We start from the raw sequence: 21,816 nt of genomic DNA on the forward strand, positions 1-21,816 counted from the left end.
TATAAGTATGATATTGGCTATGTTTTACCTTATGTTGCAATCTTTAATGAAATTGTTGGATATATGATTGGAAAGTAGCAAAAAACTGATAACAAATTTTAAATTTATTCTGTATCATTCAATTCAGAGCTTACAATTTAATAGCATACAACAAGTTTAGCTTTCAATCGTTTGTTTTGTAGGTTGATGAACAGATTACAAGAGGAAAGTTTAATAGATTTATTCAATAGAACCTTATTCTTTGATTTATTCTATATTATGACTCCTCTCTCAATAAGTGTTCAATTTATTTTAGTAATTATAATAGATTTGAACAAACATCACTTTATGTTAATAATTTACATTCATTTAATTTAGTTACAGTCGCTGGTTTCATCCAAACATCTCAAGAATCGGAGCAGAGAGACTGCTGACCGAGAGGGGATTTGATGGTAGCTTTATAGCTCGTCCCAGCAAGTCCAATCCGGGAGATTTTACATTATCTGTTCGGTAAGGAAATAAAATTTGATTAACACTGTGTAAATTTAGTGTTTGTTATTTCATAATTTTATACCAAAATTTTTGTTTTCTCACTCACTGATAAACAGTTAATAATTATACAATCCTTAAAAATTTTGTTGACATCAATGATAGGGATATATATTAAGATATAATTAACATTTTAATTTGCAACACTATTGTTTTGAAAAAAATATTTTCTAATTATAGACGAAATGGTGAGGTGACACATATCAAAATTCAAAACACTGGCGACTACTATGATCTTTATGGAGGGGAGAAGTTTGCCACGCTAGCTGAATTGGTGCAGTATTATATGGAAAAGCAGGGACAGCTACGAGAAAAAAATGGTGAAATTATTGAACTAAAGTATCCTCTTGTCTGTGCGGATCCCACCACTGAAAGGTGAATGAATTTTCAAATTTTTTTATTCTAAAGATATTTCAGTTTTTGTTGATATGTGAAAATAGTTTAATTTGGAAAACAATGAATAAACAGATTGTCATAGGATCCTAATCAGAGATGTTTCTGCATCTTCTTCAGTTTATTTTCAGTTATATTTTCTATTGTTAGTAACATAATGACATAAAAGTAGTTAAAGACAAACCTACTGTATATATACAAATATAAACATCCAAACCCAATAGTTATATATTAAAGTCGAATGATTGCCGAATTATATCGAGCTGTATTACTACTGCTATTATTAATTAAATGCTAAGTACTTAGGTGCCATATCTTATCTATTAGTAATATAGACTGATATAATTTAGCAATTGTTTGGCTTTAAGATAAACCTGTTTTTAATATTGATGAATCAATGTATGTATTTATGGTTCCCAAAGCTGATGTTAGCATCATGCACTTTTTAATGTACAGATCGGTTAACGAACAGATCGGATAACGAACACTTTCGCGAAAGATTTTTATGTTCGGACAACGAACACATGATCGAATTATGAGCACACCATAGAACAAACACAAGAAGAAGCGATGTAAAATAATGAATACTGATTGGTCTTCCCTTGTCTTCAGACAACAATTCGAAACTTTTCAGAGTGTGGGAGACGTCGACATCGATGCTCAAGCCGGTATATACCGATCGGATAGTATTCCTCCGAACTTTGAAACTCTCCCTTGTAATTCCATCCTTTTATTTTTCTGACAAAACAATTCTTTTATGTATTCACGAGACTGTTGGGTAGGCACTCATTAAGTTTTGTGTCTGTTTTTCTTTTTGAAAGATGAGAGTATAATAGCAAAGGTAGAGAGTGGGCAGAAGATGCCAAATGTTGCTGGGCAGTATGGCGTGAACAGGTCTACAGTAGGCCGCAGTTAAATCTTATTTAAGAAAAATACTGTATAATCAAGAAGACTCAAGCAGCTAAAGGAGTAACAAAAATTACATTTGAGAAATAAAGAACATCGAGGAGTTCATAATGGAACCTGAAATGGATCTGATGACAGAAGAACGCCAAGAACTCTTGAATGAAGAACACCAAGAAACTCGGTGAGATATGTTTTCTTCTGAAAAAGAGGATTAATGCCGATATCTGCTATTAAACATCTTTTGAAGAAGTGGGAGGATGTCAGAACAACAGTCTTAGAATGGCATCCAAACCAGGTTGAGGCTTGGGGATTTCTACAATTGCAATTACTTACGAAAAATCCTGAAGAAGAGAGAAAATCAATCGACATTAGACAGATTCTTTAACCCTTTTAAACAGAAAAAACATGACTAATAAAAATGCAAGACAGTGTATGGATGTATTTTTATTATTACATAAAATAAACATAGTAAGAAAGTATATATTTTTTATTTTTGGAGGTCTCCAGAACGAATTAATTAAATTCTCATTAAAACCTATGGTAAATCTATAATCGGTTAACGAACAATTCGGATAGCGAACTAAGTCTTGGAACAGATTATGTTCGTTAACCGATCACCCACTGTATTATGGAGTCATGATAATGATCCCATTATGCATAAGAGAAGATTATTATGATATTTTAGTTATTATAAAGTGCAAACAGTTCCATTATGTGATAACTATGTATTTTATTATAACTTTCTATTAATAAAATACTTTTAGAACCTTTATTTTTAAAATATTTCAATTAAATNGGTATCTTTATATATTTAAAAATTACAATATAGTTTTAGAACGACATTATTAAGTAAATTTGCAGTCACTCGTGCTTGGTTGCCAAGCTCGACCGGGGATTTAATTTGCTAAATTGCTTATGACTCATCAATCTTAACACAACCTAAATAGTTGCTAGTTCTTTAAATATCAATATTCTCTCTTAATTGGATGTATTCGTCTCCAAAGTTAATTTTTTTTAATCATTAAATAAGGCACTACAGGTTCTTGTGACTGAATTTTCACATAGAAAATTACATTTTTTTAGGATATTGCGGAGAAATTAGAACTGCAACATCTTTCTCTCGAATTCTGTCGCTATTTCCAATAATAATATGTAATAATCAACAGATTAAAACGGAGATGGATTCTAGTCAGAAGTCTAGGAGACTTGTCCTTTCTGAAATGACTTTCAAAATTAATTGTAAGCAGAAATGCTTGAGATTTTCTATTGATTTTTCATTAATAACCTAATGTGTGCTATAAGAGAATATTAAAAACAACAATTTTGTATTTGCTAAGTTGATTTATTGGAAGAACTAATTTAAATATATATCTATATTTAATCAAATTAATTTTTAAAAAATATTTTTATTTGACATTATTTTAAGTAAAAAGTAATTCTTTAAGTAAGAATTCATAGGTGCATTTTAATCAATACAATCTATATCCAACATGTTGTGGAGCATAATTTATATTCTATAGCATCCTAATATATGGAAGATAAACACTATTAATGTAGTGAAACTTTAGTAGAATTTTGTACAGAATCATTCATTGTCATACCTATGGTAGCATTATAGTTGTATATTTACTTTTCTTTGTAATCTTCAGTTACTTAGGAACTAAAGCTGATTTTGAGGTATATTAACTTTAAACAATTATTTACAGTAGCTATGCAAGTAATTTAATTTGTATATTGGCAGAAAATGGTGTCAATTTGCACTCTGCATGAAAAGTTTATTGGTATGTATCAATTTGAGGATAAAAATGGAAATTCATACTCAGCTATCTCAAACACAATCTACTGCACATGTATTAAAGTATGCAAATATAAAGATTTTTACTTTATTACTCAAAACAGTGGCTGAATGTTTCACTTCCTTTTGATAGAACGTTGCAGATCTTTTGATTGCTTTAAGTCATACTTTTATACTTACTGTCTTATTTAAATTTTTTTACTTGTTTGCCAAAGTCACATGATTTTGGATTCATTGTTTGCTCACAGATCTTTTGCTCATTGATGGATATCCACGGAATTATTCTATGTCAGCAATTCTCAAAGTTATTAATCTGTGGACCACTTAAACCAAGTCACGGATAAACCACAGATCACCTATGATACGATCCACTTCTTATCCTGCAAATATCATCTTAAAAGGCTTAGGAAACTATAGATTGTGTGCCACAATATTTTCTCTAGCTGGTAACATAGCATAACATCTATGTTTTTCTGGTTAAATAGCATAGAATTGCATTTTGCTGATCAGTCTGTGTGCTTGTTCGTGGACCAGTGGTCTAAGGACCATGCTTTGAAAAACAGCTTTACATTCATTTTGGTGAATCAGTGTTTCACAGTTTTGATTTATTTTAAAGCAAACTTTTGAAAAATCTGAAAGACTGTCTGTGAATTGTAACTATGTATAATTTTTTTATCTTCATACTAATTTTGTTTGTTTCTTTGATAAAAATTTAGATATTCATTATCATTTTAGATAGTCATTATCGAAAGTTTGAAGCCATTTGAGATCAAATTTCAGTTACAATGCATCTAAAGCTCAATGTCTACATAATGCAATTTGCATCTGTGGAATTCATCTATTCCTTTGTTATTTTGGAATATATAAAACAATAATATTGGTTTGTTTCAGTGGCGTGCCGTGACATTTGATGATAGGGAAGCTGTGTTTCTGTAAGAAGCCAACAACCAGGGGCAATCAGTCAATCGCTCGTCAGTGATGGTCTAGGGTCCATTTGTATCGTTTATTCGATAAGCCAGTAAAAACCGCAGACTTTTCTAAATGTATTTTTAATATCAAAATTACATTCCAAATTGCTAGCCACGATATAAGGGCTACAATTAAAAATAAAATAATAAAAACTTACTTGGTGACATAAAATGTGTGGTGGATGTATCGGTACATACCTGGTACAAAATATTCTTCAATTGTACAAATATACTTTTAAAGAAAATTATAATTTAATATATCTCTGTAAAGAAATGTACATAAAAATAAGTACAGTAGACAATAAAAAAATAGTAAATAAAATACAATAAAAAATAGACAATAAAAAATACAGTAGACCCCCCTATAATGCTTAGATACGTTCCACGCTAATCGAATTTTACGTTGTAGGAATGATTAAATACATGAGCCAATCGCAGCCCAATAGGTGGGAACTTTACGGACTAAGGCTGTTCGAAAGGTTTTCTTCTATAAAATTAACCGATTCTAGACTAATTCCACTCAACATTTCCAAAACACATAATTTTTTGGGAATAATCCGTATAAACTATGCTATAAACAAAAAATTATATGATTACNGGAGTCGGTCGATAACGGACGATTACGCCACTGTTTATGTTCATTCGTGCAGTTTTCGATGAGTCATATCATTCTTAACTTGGACGGAAATGAAATTTGTTACAACTTAGCCTTTCATATTTGTTGTTAGTAATTTAAAAGACATTTTGAAACACATACGGAACGATAATAATTTTTTAAAATATAATAACACAAAAATGAAAAGGGAACTCGGGTACATTTATTGAGAACCACAAATAATCCTTCAAAGAGACGCATGTGGCTCACAAGCCACAGGTTGGCCACCCCTGGTATATGTAAATTCTATAGGCAATTCACATCATTTGCAAAAAAATTGAATAATTAAATAATTTCTGGATTAAAATTGACTGTTTCTTTACAATATTATTCATAAATGCTTAAATAATCGTTATTTTAATAAAATACGTCCTAATTTTAATCCCAAACACAAAAAAATGAAGTTTAAGTCGAACTTCTACTCGTCATGCTAGACATAGCAAACACCCTTATCGACCTTCTAGAATTGCCAGATGGTGGTGCTCAATGTCCAACATTCACGTTTTGGGCTGAAAATGTTGGCTGCAACCTCTCTGATATTGCATACAATTTACATGTAAATAATTTGCATTACAACTTATTTCTTGTTTTTATGCATATTTTTACAAAATAATGTAATATTTTTCTAATTACTGACATTTTGAATTATTAGTATTATATTAAATTTATTTTTAGAGCACTGCTGTAACAAAGAAAACCAGATTTTTATTCTTTTATTATACTATAAAATTTTATATAATGAATGCAAGCTAATCCACAAGTGGTTTAATTTTAAAAATTAAAAATTATTGTTATATTTTTTATAAAACACCTTCACAGAAAAAGTGATATTAATATTATGAATACATAATGTTAATATCACGTTAATGTAGGATTTATCGTAGATAGCCAAGGTTCCACTGGAACCTCTGCTATCTATGATAAATTCTACATATTCTGTTAGAAATAATGGAAACTTTGTAGCTTTGGTTGGGCAAAGTCATGCTTACAGAAATACCATATAAGGCTAGCTTGCTATAAAGAAGTGCTCTGCAACCTTTTCTCATGCATGGCACAATAAACAATACTGATTTACTGTATTTTTACTTATGATGATATAAAAATATTTGAAATTAGTTTATAAATTATTTTCTTATTTCTCATTTTGATTTTTTTTAACAACTCATAAACCACCCTGAATGAAGTATCATGCATTCCTAGCATCAAAAGCATATGATTGGGGTCTTGACTTTCTGATTGTAGATGCATGTGACAGAGACATCATGTACTTGAGCTTCACAAAAATTAAGATGGTAACTATGACACATGATTCACAAAATTCACATGTGCAAAGATTCTGTGAAATATGACTTGTCTTCAAACAGTATGACTGTTTGAAGACAAATTTGTGAGTCAACATGTGCACATATTCTATAAAGTATGCAAAAGTGTAAAAATTTGAAGCTTGTTAGAATTCTTTCTGTCACAAACATCAGTGGCAATAAACATTTAATAGGCAAACCATTGTTCCTTTTGAATCAGCATGTATTTATCATATTAACATGTCCACTATAAACTGTGCTTTTTCTCCTTTTGGAGGTATTGTGCCTTGGAACATCTAGCATTCTCTCATTGCACACTGGTTGCAGAACTCTGCTATAAGGTATGATTAGGAACATAATCACAAATGCTATTACAATTTGTTGATACTACCACTTACTTATTTAATGTTGTTATAATAATTAATATGATGTGTGTCCAGAAAGTAAGTACCATTTGCATATATCTTCCATGCATTTTGGCAATGTCAAGATGTGCATGAATAGTTACTTCTACTCAAGAACAAAGTAACTGAGCCATATTTGTTTTTCTTCTTCACATTTAGGATCAAAGTGCCAGTTATAATGTTCATAATAATTGAGCAGTTTGCCAGTTGTGAAATATGATTAGTAATTAAGTTTTTGAATGCAAACAATGTTTGACCACAAAATTTACAAACTAAATGTGATAAGTGAAAGTATGGCAAAAAGTGGGTTTGAATGTTTAACAAAGAAGGGACAGTGTTTATGACAAGGAGTGTAGTGACTGCCCATCCCTAGTTAATAAAGACTTGCTACGCAATGTCAAAGATAGGATTCATTCCAATAGACAGTTTACAATTTCTGATTTCTCTACAGTTTCCTGACATTTCAAGATCTTTGCTGCATGAAACTGTGACTAAATACTTGCACATCAAAATGTGTTTGAGAGGGTGCCAAAAATGATAATGGAAGTTTACAAAACAAAATACATGGAATCAGCCTTAGAACTTTTGCAGTGGTATTAAGGGTAAGGAAATGGATTTTTGAAAAGAACTGTCATTGGTGACGAAACATAAATTTGCCACATGACACCAGAAAGCAACAACAATCATTGCAACATCCTGAAAGAGTTAGTCACAGGTGATGGAATTCTATGAACAGGTTATCTTTAATTTAGTGACAAGATATGAAAAGTGCCTCAATTTGCAAGGCAATTATGTTGAAAAGTGGATTAAGATATGTATTATCTAATGGTGATTAAATAATTTTTGTTTCAAATGCCTACTTTTAAATAGCTAAACAGTACTTTTTTCTGGATGCAGCTTGTATAACAAAGTACAGTTCAAATGTAAATAATTTAATTGTACTTTTTACATCTGTAAATATTTTTGGAGCATTTTATTTTGTTTTTATTGGAATAAAACTGTCACAAAATTAAAATGAATGCATTGAATCCTTTAATTTTTATTGCAGTTATTAGTACAGTCATTAGTACATATTATATTCAAATTTGAAATTAATGGTGGTTCATTGTATTTCTGTGACTTTTAGGTGGTTTCATGGACCATTGTCTGGAAAGGAAGCTGAAAGATTAGTTATTGACAAGGGCAAAAATGGTAGCTTTTTAGTTCGGGAGAGCCAGAGTAAACCAGGCGATTATGTCTTGTCTGTTCGGACTGACGATAAAGTCACTCATGTCATGATACGCTGTCAGGTATAAGTTTGTTATATTGTTTTTATAGCATTTAATTTTCACATTTTATAATTTATTTTGGTCATTTTATAGAAACAAACAACAGATAGATGAAAATTACTTGCTTTACCTCTTCTATTCACGTTTGCTTAGTTAATTTATTTGTCTGTGGCTTTCTTAATATTTACTCTGTTTGTTACTGATAAATAAAGAAACTGGAACTCATGATTAACCTTGTTGTTTTGAAATTTAGGACGGTAAATATGATGTTGGTGGGGGTGAAAAATTCGATAATCTTACTGATCTTGTTGAGCATTACAAGAAAAATCCCATGGTTGAGACATCTGGAACTGTCGTGCATTTAAAACAACCGTTCAATGCCACACGCATAACTGCTTCAACGATAGAATCTCGTGTGAAAGAATTATCCAAGGATAATTGTGTTACTAATGGAAAGGCAGGCTTTTGGGAAGAATTTGAGGTTTGTATTTTGTGTATAATAAAAATTACAATTAAAAAAATTTTTTAAATATGTCAATTGTTTTCAGTATCTTCAACAACAAGAATGTAAGCACCTTTATAGCAGGAAGGAAGGACAGAAATCTGAGAACAGAGCAAAGAATCGTTACAAGAACATTTTGCCATGTAAGTTTATACCCATGATATATTAATGATTTTTTAAATTGTAGATTTAACATGCAATTTTTTGTGACATCGAAAAACCTTCAGTTGATCATACTCGTGTAATTCTAACTGGAGTTGACCAAAATGTGCCCGGATCTGACTATGTAAATGCCAATATAATTAGGGTATGATTTGTTAATTTTTATTAATGTCTTTTATGTTTTAAGATTAAAAATTAAAGTTGTTTTAATTATAAATTCTAGCCAGAAGAAACCGGACCGGGTGATGCACCTAAAACTTATTACATTGCAACGCAGGGATGCCTAATGAATACCGTAGGTGATTTCTGGTGGATGATATGGCAAGAGAATACTAGAGTGATTGTCATGACTACTAAAGAAGTGGAAAGAGGAAAGGTTTCTAAATTTATTTATTATTTTGAGTTTAAATCTGACATGAATTCTCATAATTTATTGTTAGGTGACACTTCATTAACAATTTATGTAGCCATATTATTTGTAGTATGCCTTGAAAAATTATTGCTGTATTATGATGATCACAACAATAATTAGATGCATGTAGCATAAAGATATCTACTTCACATTAGATGACATTTGTTTTATTTATTAAAATTTAACATTAGGATAGAAAACTATTATGACATTTAGTTTGTTCAGTATGTGCCTCATTCTCAAAACTATAATAGTATAGGGTAATCATAAAGTTTCTGTGCTGGGAAATATGTTCTGGCTCTTCCAATTAGAGCTTATGACAAGTGAACTTGATGAAAATTCAGTAGTTACTTCTAACGCAGTACCACTTCAAAATTCAAACTTAACAATTTACAGTTTTCTTTAGGACTTCATGAAAGTGAAATTTTTTCACCTTTATCTTACAATGGCTGAAGAATAAAATCAACTATTGGGGCTATTTTAATGACTTGCAACCAGTGGCACTCGAAGACTGTGAAAAAGGCGGACACAAGCTATTAAAAAGAACATTATGCAAGAAGCTTCAAACTATAATTCAATGTCAGATCAGCACTCCTACAAGGTGGTGGTGTTGGTTGCAATCAGAGATATCTTGGCCTTCAAAACAAGGAATGTAATTTTGGTCAACATATGATGAAGTTGCATGGAATAAATTTAGTTCATTATTTTCTTTTACATTTGCAGATTAAGTTATTAGTCATGAATTTTCTGTTTGTTGATAATGAAATTTGGGGCCTTCTTGGGGATTAGGTAAAAGGAAACTCAGACAAAAAAGGGAGGCATTTGCTCCAAGTGTCCCAAGTGTCAAAATGTCCATGCTGATGGTTGCAAGCACCTCTGCTTGCAACCATCAGCATGGAAGATGTTCTCTCAAATGTGGGGCAAAAAGTTTGTGCAAAAAATGAAGGGTAATGTGCAGGTGACGTGTAAGTAGGTTACATAGGAACTCTGACACCTTATTATATTAAATTGGGATTTTAACATTATAATTTGGAATGTTTATGCCAAAATTACCTGTAGTAATTTTACAGAATGAAATGTTTAAACAAAGATATTCAAATAGTTTTTTGGATATGACTTAACAATTAATAATTAATAGAAGAAATTAAAGATTCAGTTCATATAAAAATAAAATTAGCAGTAAATAATTGTTTTATAGATTTTAATTAATTATTAGAACCAAAATTTTATATCTACTACTTGTGTTAACCAATCAGTCAAAAACATTGTAAGCTTTGTACTGAACTGAAACTATTTACTGTAATATATTATTCCAGCAAAATTATTAAATAAAGTTGCTGGAATAAGTACAAAAGGTGTCATTGTGTGCGTACATGTAACATTGAGACATCTGGAAATTGATTATTCGATTTTTATCTATTGTAAATTTTAAATTTTATATGACCTTTAAACATTATAAGACCTTTACAATGCTTTGATAATATTGTTTCTTCATCATCCTAATTATTATTTTTTCTGTTCTGTATTTTTGATGCCATTCAAATTAATTGAAAAGAATGAAAATAAGGAAAAGGTACTTTTGAGTTTGTTTCACATATTTACAGCACAGAGCATCCAAATGCTGTAATTATTAAAGTTAAAACAGTGGCTTCTTACATTGCCTCTTCTTGAAGAATGCCGGTTACAGGCAGTGAAGTTGGGTAATTTATCTATTCTGGTGTTAAAATTTCTGTATAGTTTATCTTCTTGAAGGTTTATTTGCTATGGCAACATGATATGTAGGCAATTTTTCAAGAGAGATGCCTCCTGTGAGGATATTTTAAGGGAAACTAATCCTATCTAGGTGTTATAAATGTGAAATAAACCTAGGAAACTCCACATGGTTGGTCTGTTGGTTAGGCATGAACTCACAACTACCAGCATTCAGTAGTTTTATCAACTGGTGGGCACATTGTCTTGAAGGGTGTTAGCAACTATGAGGCAAAACTTCCTATACACAACAATGGTGTCATTGTACAATTATAAAGATTTTATTTAAGTGATTAAACTTTTGAATTTATTGTATTTACATCAACATTATATTTTATAGGAATATGTATGCAACACTGTAATTAAGAATTTTAATTTCTCTTCTAATATGTTATAACAAAACTTTTCCTTAAAGCTTCCTATTACAAATGAGCCCAACAGTGGCCAAGTGGATAAAATCACAGAACACTGGTAGTTAGTTGCACACCTGACCAATGGACTGACCATGTGGAGTCTTTCTGTTTTCTTCACATGTCTAACACTTAAATAGGATCCAGTTTTCCATAGAAACAGCAGATATTTGAGCTATTTGGTCTACAGTAAAAGACTTAATAAAAGATACAGAAAGATTTCACTTTCAATATACATATTTCTGATTAATTTTACTTGGAGGTTTAAATTATTTTTGCAAAAAGTAAAGAATAATTGCAGTTGTTGGTACCAAGCTACAGTTGCCATATTGTTTACAGATTTTGTGACATTTGTTCATATTATAAGCATAATTATGTGGCATGATATAAATTCGCTCGCATTTTAAAAATGTTCAGCAACTTTCTTTTTATTAACCAAAGATATGAAAAGATATTATGGAATCCCATAATATTTGAAACTTGAATTTAGGTGCATTAGCAGTCCATAGTTTGAAACAAACAAAAATCAGTAATTTTACGAAATTAGTAACAACTAATGATCGAGAATCTTAGCGAAGTACCGAAGGAAGGTTATTTCTATCAAATTGCAAAATCTGCACAGGCAAAGCCGTGGGTAACAGCTAGTTAAAAATAAAATTATAAAAACTTACTTGGTGAAACAAAATGTGTGGTGGATATACATAGAGTAGTTGTATGAATGATCAATTAAGCATCTCGATAGAGAGATTTCTATATAATCACTTAACAAACAGACATTTAACATAAGTAATGGTCATTGCTGTTTACTAAGAACTCGCACTACTCATTCAAAGAGTGACTTTTTAATTTTCTGTAATATTTATTAAATTAATGACATAATGTTTTTAAAATTTAAAAATCACCAGTGAGTGACCATATGGCTCTAGTAGTTGACCANATTATATACAGTTGTCCAACAGAAAAGTAAACTATCTTATTTACTAATCTTTTCAAAATAGACAGTTTGACCAGGCCCTTCTAAAAACCGGACCCTAGACATTTGTCTCATTTGTCTATGTGATGATCTGGCCCTGGATACAATATATCTATTAGCTGTAACTATCTTGTTATAATTTTCAATATTTATTTTATATTATTTACTAATGTTAAATTCTATTCTGCTTTGATTTCCAAATTGCTTCAATTTTACAAAAGAATCAATGTGACATTTATGATTTTCATGTCTTTTGCCAGCTTTACTCAAATTATTTAAACCATCAAAGTCATTCTTATTCCACACACTAATTTCATTTGAAAATAGTAGGCAAGGCCAACAAAACAATTTTTGCATTTTTATGCGTCCACAAAGCCATTTTATGTCTTCATAAATTTTATCGTGAAAATGTTGAAGAAATTTTTATGTTGAAATATTTATATTTAATTTAGGCATTAGTCTTTCTCTTTTAATAATGTTTTCTTTTTCATTATATGGTCTTGAGCCAAAACATTTTTAAAATACATTTTCAGTATTGCAATTATATTCTGAATTGCTAGCCATGATAAGCTATAAGGGCTAATATTAATTAAAAATAAAATTATAAAAACTTACTTGGTGAAACAAAATGTGTGGTGGATATACATACGGGGTACAAAATATTCTTCAATGGTATGAATATACTTTTAAAGAAAATTATAATTAAATATAGCTTTGTAAAGAAATGTACATGAAAATAACATAAAATTGTCATTACTTTTTAAATCTTAAAACAATCCACTTAGTCAAATAGCTTCCTATGAGTGGCTAATGGATGGAATCAGAGACAGTCTTGGTAGGTGTGTAGTGCGTGCATGCATGCAGTCTGCCAAATCCTGAGGGTGCCAATACTGGTCAATGTCAAATGCTTCTTTTATCACATCACTAGTATGCCTCAAAGGATGCGACAGGGTTGTAAATTTTAAACGTTTTCCACCATAGTTGTAAATATCTAAATATGTTAAACTTAATAGATTGTCCATCATTTGTTTTCTAACTAATTCATTTTAGGACCAGGTGTCCACAGAAATTTCCAAAATTACAACTTTTCGGTCACTCTCCATTGAACTGGAAAAATTTCTCTTTATTACATTTAATATTACGAAGAAATCAATCCCCACTGTACTCGGCTAGAGATTGGTTTGGTTAAGCTTTTGTTTAAGTAAAATTCCGACTTTTTCAACAGGGTTTTATTTATGTCCCTAATTCCCTAATCTCTTAATTATTTAACTACTTGTTAAGTAGAAATAAGTTGAAACCGGTTACTTTGAACTTGAATATTTGTAGTCTTGGGAAAGAAATTGAAAGAAATTTTTATGACAACAGATACATGAATCATAAATTTAAGGAATATAAATTCTAGAGCGTTTTTTGTACCATTCATTAAATTTAGTTGTAAATGATGCTGCCGAAATAACAGTTAATTTTTTAACATTGTACAAGAATTGTACATGTTTTTTCCTGCATCCCCTTATAGAAGGGACATACTAAATTGTAATATCACTGGTTTAACATTGAAATTCATAAGTAATATAAGATGGGAGAGCAGAATAAAAATATCAAATATTTTAATGGATTTTTTTAAAAACTCCTGTCAACTATACAGAACTATATCATTAAAAACATACCAGTACATTCCTATCGGTTGGGTTAAGTTATAAATTTACTCGTGATTCACATAATTAGGTGAGGACAGCCAAATATCTAGCAGGCAGGCAGCTAATAGCCCAGAACCATTCCTGGATAGAATCATTGAAAGTGTTATACAATATTTTGGTGTGTAGCTTCTATCAGCTAAACCACCTGAGGTTGGTGCTCTGTAAAGCACATGCACAAATGCCTATAATCTGGATACTTTACATCATTCAAATATTTTTACCATGGAAGCTGTCCCATATTATGCAATACAGTGCTTCTGTTGGGAATATCCATATATTCAAATTTATATTCGAATATACAAAAGCAATCTTATCGTTTTTTTCACATGTACGGTAGAGCGTTGATTATCCGAATCAATTGGGGACTGGGGTTGTTGGAAAATCGATATTTCGGATAACCGATTATGTACAAAAAAATATATTAACCTATCCCATGTTGAAATTTTCTCCGTTGCGTGTCGCTTTGCGTTGAATTTTCGTCGATGTTAAGCCTAACAAAGACTATTGTATCGTTAAAAATTATTTTTTTATTTTGTACAAACAAAATAAATATATTGAAAAATATAAAAACAATAAAAAATTATACTTCAGAAGTTAATTTAGTATCAAAAACGTAAAATATTTGAGTAGCCCAAGACATAGCCAAAGATTGCAGTGCCACAGCACCGGCAAAAATTTAAATTTGCAGACTGGAATTCTTTCGGATAATTGACTTTCGGATAATTGACACTCTACTGTAGTATAGAAATTTGTAATAAGATACATAATGCGGTTATAATGAAATATAAATTTTAATTAATTCAAAGTACATTCAAATATGAAAATAATTGCGCAATATGTATTTATATTTTAGAAAATACAAGGGAAGCGGCACTTCCACCGCTTCCAAGGATAGCATGCCACTGTAGTATATGTAGGATCTGTCCAAAGTGTTTGATGATAATTAAGAAATTGATTGTTTGTTACACCACAATTTTAATTAATGGGTTCTTTAATTTCTTGATTCATAAATTGTAATATTTTGAAGGCATTTGGTCTTATTTTGTAGAGATCTGATTCTAGTTGTGAAATAAATTTTGACCATGATTGTTGTCGTCTTCTCCTTATTTCTCTTTTTGCACTTGCTCTGCAGCATTTGTATTCTATTGCATCTTCAGCTTTTTTACTACTTAAAAATTTTTTATATGCTGTCTTTTAAGATAGAATTGAAATAACAAAATAGCTGAAGGTTAGGATCGTAATAAATGTGGACAAGAGGGTGAATTAATCACTACAAAAAAGTAAATGCAAGATGGAATTCTAATAAAAATCATGAAGTATGACTAAGAAAACATCATTGAGTTATATATGATGTGTATATTTCAAAACATTGACTTTTAAAATATTAAAATTCAAAGATTACATTTACTATGTAATAATTCTATTTGATTTTGAAGTAATAAGGTATGAATAAGATATTTAAAAATTTCACCTTTTAGTTTTTGTAAATTTATCTATAGCTTGGATGTTTGTTAAATTGTCCAAAATAGATAATTTACATCTATTCTTAATTTTTGAACTTAAAAAGATAACTGTGCAAGCAAATAGAAATTAATGATTTGATTAGTTTAACAGGAAAATATAATTAGATATTGAATATAATATGAACAGTCCTAAAATCTTAAATGATTCTAGATTCAATGTAGTAAATTTCATATTTTCAAAGAGTTTAAAGATATAGATAAAAACTTCAAATATGTTTTTCTATTATTCAACAAAAACACAATCATTACTACTGTATTGGTCTATTGTAATAATAAACACAACTACACAACCTTAACTAAAATTAAAATTGGATTGATAATCCAGTTCTAAATATTTGTTTTATTTTATCTGAAGTTATTTTTGACAAGACTATGTCTTGTTTATAAAATTGTACTGCCCGATGTTCTTACCAGCATAGAGGTATGAAGGAGTACACGTCGAGAGTTGATATTTGGCACAGAGCATTAGATGCCCAAATAATCATTTGCACATAAAAAAAATCCAGACTTGTAGGTAGTCAGGTGACTGAGAAGCGAGTCAAAATAAAATACAAACTTGCGACCCTCTTCTACAAGCAGGCAAAACAGCCACCTCACCCCACCGAAGTCAGATAGGGGAGAGTACCACCCACAGTCATTCTAAGAAGTGAACTCTGACCTTAGGACTGAACACTAGTTTCTTCTATGTTAAATAAAATTTGTAATCTAATTTTGTAAATTTGGGAGTGCTTCAAATATGACGTTAAAACAGTTTTATGTCGTTACAAGTGGGTTTTTTTTAACATTATCTAGTATAGTAAAATCGTAGCACCGATAAAAATTTGACGTTATATTAGGGTTGTCGTTACATTTGATGACGTTATAATTGGGTTAAACTGTATATTGTTTGAGTAAAATAAAAAAATAATTTCGGATGATACAATAGCCACGATTATTTTTTTCAAAAATGGGAACTTTTCGTTAATTCATAGACAAAAATTCAACCTGGGCCAACATGCAACAGAGAGAAATTTTGAAATTAGATACATTAATTTCATCGAAGATGCATCATGGACGATCTCGTGGTCATAGCCAGCAAAGTTTGAACGATTGCACCCAAAAGCACCGATATCAAAGAAGATAGGAGAATGAGAACGAGACCTGCCTTGAGCATCAAAGTGATTTCATCTCCGAGACATAGTCTTGTCCCAAATATAATTTTGCCATTTTACTTATTTAATTTTTAATATGAAATACAGGGTGTTTAGAAAGTCACTGTTTACTTTTCTAATCATATGTATTATATGAATGTATAAAATATCTAATCATAATCCATCAGACTCTTATCTAAGGAGCAGCAAAATCTGCAGTGTATTGAGATTGTCTGCACACACTGGATGACTTGAAAGCAGTGATAATAGCATTCAATCAAGTGAGCAACTGATAACTGTTTAGTAACAAAATAAGAGAATCCAAGCCTGCATTGATGCTAATAGGGGTCACTTTTGACATTGTTTATAATTGTCATTCATTAAGTAACTTAAATACATACAGTGGATGTCACACCAACAATTGTACTGACTCAAGAAAAAATTTCACATAAAAAGATGTTAGAGAATATTTTAAGAAATGTTTTATTTTCTTAAAATGTTTTTTATGATGTTCATTGCTGCATCGAAAGCATTTGCAGGAAAATAAAATGTTTCTTAAAATGTTCTTTAATGCCTTGTGAGTGCTAAGATTGGCTTTACTTTACCGCTAGACTTATTACACCACCACAGGACATCAAATTAGATTTAGAAAAACACTGTTTTATTTTCAGAATGCATTTCAGACATGGAGTCCCTCATCAGCTTTTTTGCTACAAAATTAATAGGTTAATTTTTATAAAAAGACTGTGATTGACAGAAATGAACAATGCGGACTTTGTTCAAAAAGAATGTGGACTTTGTTTCTTGTTCTTTGTTCATTTCTGTCAATCACGGTCTTTTTATAAAAATTGTTAACCTCCTATTAATTTTGTAGCAAAAAAACTGATGAGGGACTCCATGTCCGAAATGCATTCTGAAAATAAAATAGTGTTTTTCTAAATCTAATTTGATGTCCTGTGGTGGTGTAATAAGTCTAGTGGTAAAGTAAAGCCAATCTTAGCGCTCACAAGCCATTCAGAAGACTAGACAAGAAGCGTATCATAGTATTCTTTAATGCCTTTTTATGTGAATTTTTCTATTGTCATTCATATTTACCTCCTGTTTTTTATATTGAAACATATCTGTTAATAAATGTATAAGTGCACAGTGACTTTCCAAACACCCTGTATTTTATTGCTGTTTAAACAATTAAAATGCACGCTATTCTTTTTTAACCTGAAGAAGAGTTATTAGATAGCTCAAACATTAGTTTTATATAAACATTTTTTGTTGGAATAAAGTAAAGGTTGTACTATTTTTATGATTTTTATGAACTTATAATTTTATATGGATTGTAATATTATTTGTATTCCTAACAATGATTTGCTATAATGTATATAAATTATTTGCTATACTATATATTAATTCAATTAGTTATATATGCTATTTTATTGCCAGAGGAAAAAGTAACATGAATGAATAATAAATTTATTAATAATTCATGCTGCTTTAAAATTAGTTTTCATGCATTGTTAATAGAATAACTTATTTTAATGAAAGTTCATTTTGTCTATTGTAGTTTCTGATGCAAAAAAGATTCATCATTCTTCTTTTTATAATAATGCTTCATCATGTAATATTTTAAAATGCGTTTGTCTAAAGATTTTAAAACTAAGTTTATAATCAAAGTAAAAATATCAATATTCATACAAGAGTAATTTTTAAAGTGAATGAAGTCTCTTCATTTACTTTAGATCATGAATTGCTTACTGAATTTTTAATATGTTCCTCTGAATGTGGATTTAACAACTCAAATACTTAAAAATGTAGCTTTCATTATTAGTCTGAAACTACAGTTTAGTAAATTTTTTATAGATTTGAAAAATATATGTGGAAATCATTTTGTTGTTGTATTTTCAATCCCTTTACAAATTTTTTAAAATTTATTTGTTTTTGAGAATTAAAAATCTAAATGTAAATATTGGGATAATTTTTATTCCATTTATAAAGAGGATGTTGAATTACTACTTTCTCCAGAATAATTAAATATATTATTATTCTTATTATTATATAAAAAATTTCTAATATTAAATATAAATCTAATTTTAAAAAATTTTTATATCAGTAATTTTCAAAACTGATTTTAATATATCATATTCTAAATGTACTGATGAGAGTTTATTATAAAATCATAGAATTATCTATAAACTAATTGTTCTATATTTATTCCTTACAGGCTAATTTTACTTAGCTGAAAGTAAAAATAGCTTTTCTGCTTTTAACTTTATTTTTATTCTGACATGTTGATGATAAACAAAATACAATTAGATACAGTTAAATACTGAATGTATGAACATGACAGATGATTCTGCATTATAAACTTTATTCTAAAACATTTATTTTTTATTTTATAATAAAACTTTTTGTTTAGTCTAGAATCTCTTGAATTTGATATTAACTTAGGATTTTTTGTGTTCTACTTGAGGAAGGTCAGTTAAATATGGCCAAAAACATTACAGTAATTAAGCTTTTCGTTGCAATTTATGGTTTCTGTGTTGTTTGAAATCAGTGCAGTTTTGAGTAGTTGTATTATTGTAACACCAGTCAAATCTCATAAGTTGGTCCTGCATATTTGCAAAAACTTTAAAAATAATAACAATAATAATAATTAATAAGCAAGTAAATGCATGCATGCATGCATACATACATACATACATACTTGAAAACATATTTTTTAGTAATGAATTTTAAAATATTTATTTTATCATTAAGCCTGCTTTTAAGCAACTATAAGTTGTAAACATTGCTGCTTGTAATTTGTTTATAAATTTTCCTTTTATAGTTATGAAATATTTTGGAATAATTTCATATTAAAAAAATTATCATTAAGAAGACTGATGTAATAGCTTGGAAAAGGTAACTGTTGGGTGATTGATTGATTCAAACTGCTGACTTTGGAGAAACAATTTTAATACTTTGCCAGTTCAGCCAGCTTGCCAATAAATTTGATCATTTTAAATGACAGCAATGGAGCTTCCATTGTTGCTGTCTCTTAGAGAAGTCCAGTACAGTAATTTACTTTACATTTTAATTTCATGTTAAATAAAAGTTGCCTTTAATGTGAAAACTGTTAAATTTGGATAATGGTGATCGTCCTGAATTAAATTTGGAATGTTTTTTAGAATTATAAATGTTTAAATTATTAAAAATTCAAATATTTTTAAAATTAGACAGTTATGAAGCAATTTTTTTTTTTTTTTGTTTTGGTAAAAACAATGTTGGTATATTTTTGTAATTTTGTATTTACTTAGTATTTTCAGGATATTTTACATATTTTATATATAATAGGGATTATTAAAATTAAAAATAATAAGAAATGTGCAAGAATAGTTTTAAAGAGATTGAGTAAATCTGTAAAATCTCCATGCTCTACATTTGACATTGTATAGTTATATTATTTTTGTTTAACTATACAATGATTTAAAATCTATTAATTTTTTTTTTGAAATGATAATGTTCTGTAAAATATTTCTGTAATTTTTGTTTTTGGACTGTATTTTGATTAAATGCTTTTTATAAATAAAGGCTGCTCTCAATTTATGCTGGTGATGCATTCCTAGAGGAGGTGGGAGGTGGCATAAATAAAATCAGTCCAAAGTAAATACATTTTATTATGAAATAAATAAGGATGAATTCCAGGCATTCACAAATGAATGTGTGTGTATTTGGAAACCAAAGCATTGGACAGGGAAAATGGAAGAGATTATAAGATACCATCCAGCAGTGGAATGATGATTATTATATATTTCAATAAAAAATATTTAGTACCAAACTTTTATTAATACAAAATAATAATAAATACAGAAATTGTATTTAGCTATTTTTGTTTATCTTGTACAACAGTGCCACTAGATGCAACTTCAGTTCTGCAAAGATAGCCTCTGTTGAGGGTCGTATGTCAGTGATGGACTAAGTCAGTGATGGACAAACTTTTAAAACAGTAGTATAGAATTTTCAATTTCAATGTTTTAAAAAATTCATTTAAGGGTATGTTCCATTTTTGCATAATCAAACTTTCAGAAATGCAGTCACAGATTCATTCATTGCATTAGTATTAACCACTTGCCGCTCACCGATTAATTAATTTAATGTAATTAAGCATTAAAAATACTTAAAACTGAAAAAAACGAAAGAAATGCTTTAATTTTGAAGAAAAAGCTTCAAATTTTATTTTCCTTTGTCTCGCCTTTCTGTGAAATTTGACACTGATGAGTCATTGTTTACACAGCTGGATGACCTTGAGAACAGCTGGAGTCAGATTTCCCGGGGCATTCTCAGACTCCTCGGGAGGACAAGGGTTTAAAGTAGGGTGAATACTAGCTGGCCATATATTTTAAAATATTTTTAAAAAATTAAAATTTTAATTGCGATTTCCGACCCCCCGACTTAATTAAACGTATNAAATTACAGATTGACATAATTCTTTTGGATTTGGTAATTTCCTTTTATTTGGGATGACTGTTTTCTTTCTATTTTTTCCCTTTATCATCTTGGTTTATTTATATAATAAAAACCAAGGTTATAAAGGAGAAAAAATATTAAATTTTATAAGATGTAAAGTCCAATAATCCTCATGAGATTAAAAAATGAATAAAATTATAAAACACTGGATATGCACTTCTACTTGAAATTTAATCTCCAACTACAGTTGTTTTTTTATGAATATGTACAAATTATGTAGCACTGAAAAGGGATTCAGAGTTCATGTCAACTTGAAATGCATATGTAGAAGAAGCAATTAAATAAATTGTTCATTTTAACCTTTAGATATTTTACTTGATGAACAAAATACTATACCTATAAATACAGGATTATTTAGTTAAAATGTGTATGTGACAATGCCAAAGGGCCCCCTCTATGCTTCAGCACCACAGGACCAAAAGGTCGACATTGCGTCAGTGAAGACGGCAATGACAAATTTATCAGGACTGACACCACTGTGTCTTCTGGGTAGACACAGAGACCATTACGTTCGAATTTACGTGTGAGCAGTCGTGTATG

The 21,816-nt window shown here is 29.7% G+C and overlaps 1 protein-coding gene across 2 annotated transcripts in view; it reads left to right on the plus strand.

Annotated features, from left to right (window-relative positions):
- The window catches only part of LOC111639704 (tyrosine-protein phosphatase non-receptor type 11-like), a 20,088-nt gene extending 9,840 nt beyond the window's left edge, over positions 1-10,248 (plus strand). For both annotated transcript variants that reach the window (XM_023385633.1, XM_023385632.1), the window contains 8 exons: positions 358-489; positions 709-903; positions 8,077-8,239; positions 8,472-8,699; positions 8,767-8,863; positions 8,948-9,027; positions 9,106-9,258; positions 9,691-10,248. In XM_023385633.1, the coding sequence (XP_023241401.1) occupies positions 358-489; positions 709-903; positions 8,077-8,239; positions 8,472-8,699; positions 8,767-8,863; positions 8,948-9,027; positions 9,106-9,258; positions 9,691-9,747 (1,105 nt within the window). In that variant the 3' untranslated portion in view covers positions 9,748-10,248. The remainder of the gene's footprint in view (positions 1-357; positions 490-708; positions 904-8,076; positions 8,240-8,471; positions 8,700-8,766; positions 8,864-8,947; positions 9,028-9,105; positions 9,259-9,690) is intronic.
- The last annotated feature ends 11,568 nt before the right edge of the window (positions 10,249-21,816 follow it).

Source organism: Centruroides sculpturatus, unplaced genomic scaffold (assembly GCF_000671375.1).
Source record: "Centruroides sculpturatus isolate CEXI.00-Female unplaced genomic scaffold, Cexi_2.0 scaffold1113, whole genome shotgun sequence".
Lineage (NCBI taxonomy): Eukaryota > Metazoa > Arthropoda > Arachnida > Scorpiones > Buthidae > Centruroides > Centruroides sculpturatus.